At 43.3% G+C, this 5,517-nt stretch overlaps 1 protein-coding gene across 1 annotated transcript; it reads left to right on the top strand.

Annotated features, from left to right (window-relative positions):
* The first annotated feature begins 2,751 nt into the window (after positions 1-2,751).
* On the top strand, positions 2,752-5,508 carry LOC119357568 (L-type lectin-domain containing receptor kinase SIT2-like). Its single transcript, XM_037624475.1, has 2 exons — positions 2,752-2,838; positions 3,435-5,508. Exons 1-2 carry the CDS (start codon positions 2,752-2,754, stop codon positions 5,475-5,477), a joined length of 2,130 nt encoding a protein of 709 aa, XP_037480372.1. The 3' UTR covers positions 5,478-5,508.
* The last annotated feature ends 9 nt before the right edge of the window (positions 5,509-5,517 follow it).

Here is a 5,517-nt window from a genome sequence, read left to right as displayed (position 1 = left end):
GCACCAAGCGTTCCCAATATTGATGAATGTACCATTTCTTTTTTGTCTTGGGCCAATGTAGATAAAATCGTTTGGACTTTTGAGTGAGATAATACAGTTGGATTTCTGTAGGTATCGACCGCCAGAATGCAATGCCAGAGTCGATGCACGAGAGAGGCGACGATCGGACCGGGCGACTCACTCTGCCCGCATGCGTCAACACATAGTTCCCCGCTTTGAGTTTCATCTCAGTTCACCATCCGCTGATCTCTGCACAAAAAAGTTCAGCACGTGTCGATCTGTCTCTTTTGTTTTGCTTTGCCCTGGCAACAATAGCTAGGGTCGCATGGGTCGAGTGGGGAGTGAGGCACTACGTCTATATCTCGCTTAACGCACGTTCTACTTCGCGTTCGCCTCTGGCGTTTCTTCAGCGGGCTATTAGCTCAAAAACACTGTGAGAGGGTAACGATTTTTTTTCTGAAAAGGTTTTGGTTGCTTTTTCCTGTGTTATTCTTTTATTGGTTTTCTATATGCGCCTCTATAGAGTTCTCATCGGGGGTTTCCATATATTTTATGTTCGTTTCCCCCCTTTTTCAATTTTTTCTCAAAGACATGTCTATTTTTAATACACATTCAACAATCCAGAATGCATGTCGGGTTTTGAAATATATATTTGAACATTCTTTTGAATACATGTTAAAGATTCATCAAATACACATTCAATTTTTTTGAATGGTATAAGTTTTTTTAAAACAAATCAAGAATATTTATTTACACTGTTTTGAATGGTAAGAGATATTTTCTAAAAATTATGTAAACATTTTATTAGATTGTGTAAAAAAATCACAAACACTTTTTTTGTCAAAAATGGGAATATTTCTTTAAAAGCCAATTACATATTTTTTAAATTTTACGAACTGTTCATGATTAAAGGAATATTTTTTTATATTTGTATGAACATTACTTGAAAATTTCACAGACAATTGTTTGAAGCACAAACTAATTATTAACAATCATGATTTTTTTGAATTATAAGTACATTTTTTGAATAGTTCAATCATTTTATCAAGTTCAAATAATGTAATTATATTTTTAGGGGTATTTATATTTTAAATTAATTCAGGAATATATTGAAAGTAATAAAAGGGAAAAAAGAAACAAACAAAACGAAGCAGACTACTGGCCCGTACTTTTATCCGCTCCTCTTCCGTACCTATGTCTCGCTTATTGTGAGAGACGTAGGGCACGATATAGGGCCGGCCCAACTAGCAAGGCCACAGGCCACAACCTCATTTTTTTCTTTTCGCTTTACGTTTTTACTTTTTTATATTTCCAACTATTCTAAATATAATATTATAAAAACACTTCAGATAAAGCATTTGAAAAATAATAATCAGGTATTTGAAAAGTATGAAATTTTATAGAAAAAAAGTTTCTTAGGTATAAGAAAACTGTATAAAATGTGTATGAAAACCGTTGATCATATATAGAAAATGTTAATATATTTTTTAAAATTTTTAGTTGAGCATTTGAAAATATTAAATATGTATAGAAAAATGTTGCTCATGTATACAAAAAATGCATGCAAAAAATAAACAATATTTGTGAAAACAATGGTGATTATGTTTTTAGAAAATATTAATCAAGCAGTTGAAAATTAGTAAATCTGTGTAAAAAATGCTTCTCATGTAGTATACAAAATATATACAATGTGAATGCAAAGGTTTGATCATGTATTTGCAAAATGTTAAACATGTATAAGGAAATGTTCCCGATGTATACCAAAAAGGTACAATGTACGATGAATAAAATTACGCATCAAAACAAAGAAAAACAAAGAAGACCGATGGAAAACAAAAGAGAAAAAATAAACAATAAAAATAAAAATAAGAAAGAAGTAGTAAAGAAACAAAAAGAAAGGGGAAGAAAATGAAGAAACCGAAAAAGAAACATACAAAATAAACATATAAATAAAAAAACCGAAAATAGGGAGAAAAAACAAGATATAACAAAGATGAAAAATAAAAATAAAATCAGTGAAGAAAACAAGAAAAAAAACAAAGAAAATCCGAAGCCAAACAGTGAAAAAAAACACAAAGTAAACTGGCCCAAAATAGTGGAGAAATAAAAAAAAACAGGCAGAGAAAAAAAATGAATGCATTACTAGATTAATGGACCGGCCGATCGCGCACCGTTTCTGGCGAGGGTGAGCTATCTTCTGGGTTTAAGCGAGATATAGGTCGCGCGCGTCCGGAGTGAGGAGCCAATCCCATATAGGTTAACCTGGGCTGCCAACCAGGCCATGGAAGTTAATTCGGCACATCATCATTGGCTTGGTAAATCGTTGGGTCCAAAATCTCGGGCTAGTCCCGGCCTAACTTTTGGAAGTTTTTAGAGCGAAATTGAGTCAAAGGAGCCAATATGTACAGTTCATTACAATAATGTTCTATACCATTTACTGCATCAACCGAACTGCTGCAGAAAAACACATCAGGAAGATACTGGTTGCTCTGAATACACTGCACTGCTGCAGCCTATTCCTCCGATGCAGTGGCCATAAATACAGAATTAAAGATACGCAAAGGGATCAAAAGTTTGCATCACCTAAACTTAGAATACTTGGACCAGAATCACCAACGAATAAAGAATCATCAGTGATAAACCCTGCAGCTAAAAAAGACTGAAAAGATTCAGGCAAACGATGTTGAATGCTGATATCACCCATTGAGATGCATCTAGAAAAGACCCTGTCCAGAATGCAAAAGAGAACGAATGTGTGGTTATCTGTGCCGCAGAACAGCTAAGAAATATGCCTCATCCGTCAGTGCAAAAGGCCAAAATATTTTGCAGCCTAACACGGTAAGAACATTTTTAGATAATTCTGACAGAAGTGTGGCCATTTCTATGAGGGCTGATGGCATTCGTAAGATAGCAACACCAAGTTCAGCTGCAAACTCCGAGTTGAGCCAAACAAATTAATTCTGAATTTCAGATGTTCACCTTAAAACATGACAACTGCAGCGATGACAAGCGTTCCCGGCGGTGCCAAAACCGGGTAATGGTGCCTATAACCCCCATATTACTTTTCAAGATGCCTGCATTGCTAAGTGAAGACTCAAGAACGACGACTTGAGAGTGAGACTGAGACCTGTGGCTGCTCGGCATGGCCGGTCGACTCACGTCTCCTGGAATACGATTGCATTCAGCCGCATGTGGTGGTGTAGACACTGCAGTCACATTTCGACAGCATGGCAGATAGCACAAATTCTATATCCCGTCCATGCATTTCCATTTCAGTCGGTCGACGTCCAACTCTTCACGAGACCAACCACAAGGCTCCCAGAAGTTTCCTCGCCCCAAAGGCACTGGCAAGGGGAAAGTTGACCGCGCTCCCGTTCAGAAATCCCAAGCACCGTAGCGTGCGGCCCTTTAATTTACGCCACCGGTGATACGAGAGGTCGAGAGCCATACTTCTTCAGCCTTACCATATGATCGCTCCGCTCCTCCTGCTCCTCGTCGCTGCCGATAGCTGCCTCGTGGCCACCGGCGGCGGTGGCACCGATGACGGTCGGCGGTTCGTCTACAACGGCTTCACAGGCGCGAACCTGTCGATCGACGGTTCAAGCTCGATCATGCCGAATGGCCTCCTCATGGTGGCCAATGCCACCGGAGATACATTCAAAGGCCATGCCGGCCATGCCTTCCACCCGTTCCCGCTGCCGTTCCACACCGCATCGAACGCCACCGGCTCCGTGCGGTCCTTATCGACAATCTTCGCGTTCGCGATCTTCCGTCAAGACGACGAACGGAGCGGCCGCCATATGGCCTTCGTGGTCTCTGCATCCAAGGAGGTGCTCTCTACGTCGCCTTTTTCGCCAGACCAGTTCATGTTGTCCGTGGATCTAGGCACGCGCAACGACGACCAGAGCCTAACCTACGTCGATAGCATGCTGTGGCCGCTCCATTACGGCAACGCCGGGTTGCCGCTCCATTACGCCAACGCCGGGTACTACGACGATGTCACCGGGTTATTCCAAAACCTCACCCTGATCAACGGGGAGGCCATGCAAGTGTGGGTGGACTACGACGGCAGGGCCACGGTGATCACCGTGACCATAGCACCACTGGGCTTGGCCAAGCCCAAGAAGCCCCTGCTGCACACCATCATCGACCTCTCTGGTGTGGCGCAGAGCACGGCATACGTCGGGTTCTCCTCTGGGGGCATGCCTCGCACAAAATATTTTGTCCTCGGCTGGAGCTTCGCGTTGGATGGGCCGGCCCCTGTACTAGACATCTCCGTGCTGCCAGCCTTGCCAGCAGCCTGGAGCAACTCAGGGTCTATGTCCATCTCAATGAAGATCGTTCTGGCCTTAACATCGGTGGCGCTGATTTCAGTAGGCATCGGAACCTACATCTTTGTAAGACAGCGTCTCAAGTACTCCGAGGTGCACGAGGATTGGGAGGTCCCATTTGACCCGAACCGATTCTCTTACAAGGACTTGTTTCATGCGACGGAGGGGTTCAGTGACAAGAACCTCCTTGGGAGGGGAGGTTTCGGAAGTGTCTATAAAGGAGTGCTTCGCAAGCCTGATATGGAGGTTGCCGTGAAGAGAATGTCACACGATTCAAGGCAAGGGGTAAAGGAGTTCATTGCTGAGGTGGTGAGCATTGGTCGTCTTCGACACCGAAATCTTACACAATTGTTGGGTTACTGCAGGTGTAAGGGTGAGCTTCTCCTGGTTTATGAGTACATGGCAAATGGTAGCCTTGACAAGTACCTACACAATAGGAATGGCCTAGTTTTGGATTGGCCTCAGAGGTATGGGATCATCAAAGGTGTGGCCTCAAGCTTGTTCTATCTTCATGAGAAATGGGAGCATGTCGTCATCCACCGAGACATAAAGCCAAGCAATGTGCTCTTGGATAGTCAGATGAATGGGCGGTTAGGGGATTTTGGTCTTGCAAGGATATACAACCACGAAACCGCCGCTCCAGCCACCCACGTGGCTGGTACCATTGGATATCTGGCACCAGAACTTGCGCGCACAGGGAAGCCAACGCCCTTCACCGACGTATATGCATTTGGCATGTTTCTCCTAGAGGTCACATGTGGTCGTAAGCCAATCTTCACCGGCGAGCAAAATAATAGGTTATTGTTGGTAGAGTGGGTGCTTGAGCACCATCGGGATGGCTCAATCCTCGACACGGTAGATCCACGACTCCAAGGGGAATTCAGCATGGAGGAGGTAACCATCGTGCTAAAACTTGGTTTGATATGCACATACCCGTTGCCCAATGTGCGGCCTATCATGCGAAAGGTCATGCAATACCTCGTCCACAATCAATCGCCCCCTGATTTATCACCAGCATACATAAGCTACATGTCCCTAATGCAAAGCGAAGGGTTTAATTCAGACAACATGAACACAACATGTTCTGAGGCCGCAGCGAGTGTTGCCACTGTATCTTCAGCAACAATTTTGCGGCACGGAAGATGAAGCGTGCATGTAATTGATTTCTCTCTCTATCCCCCCCCCC

This window comes from Triticum dicoccoides, chromosome 2A (assembly GCF_002162155.2).
Source record: "Triticum dicoccoides isolate Atlit2015 ecotype Zavitan chromosome 2A, WEW_v2.0, whole genome shotgun sequence".
NCBI lineage: Eukaryota > Viridiplantae > Streptophyta > Magnoliopsida > Poales > Poaceae > Triticum > Triticum dicoccoides.
Note: the sequence above shows the minus strand (reverse complement) of the source record. Positions and strands in the feature narration are given on the sequence as shown.

What these genes read in the sequence shown, in the direction of transcription:
- LOC119357568 (XM_037624475.1), top strand. Translation starts at nt 2,752, where the DNA reads ATGTGTGGTTATCTGTGCCGCAGAACAGCTAAGAAATATGCCTCATCC. An exon ending in ATATTTTGCAGCCTAACACG is followed by an intron (nt 2,839 to 3,434) that starts GTAAGAACATTT and finishes CGGTGATACGAG; the next exon opens with AGGTCGAGAGCCATACTTCT.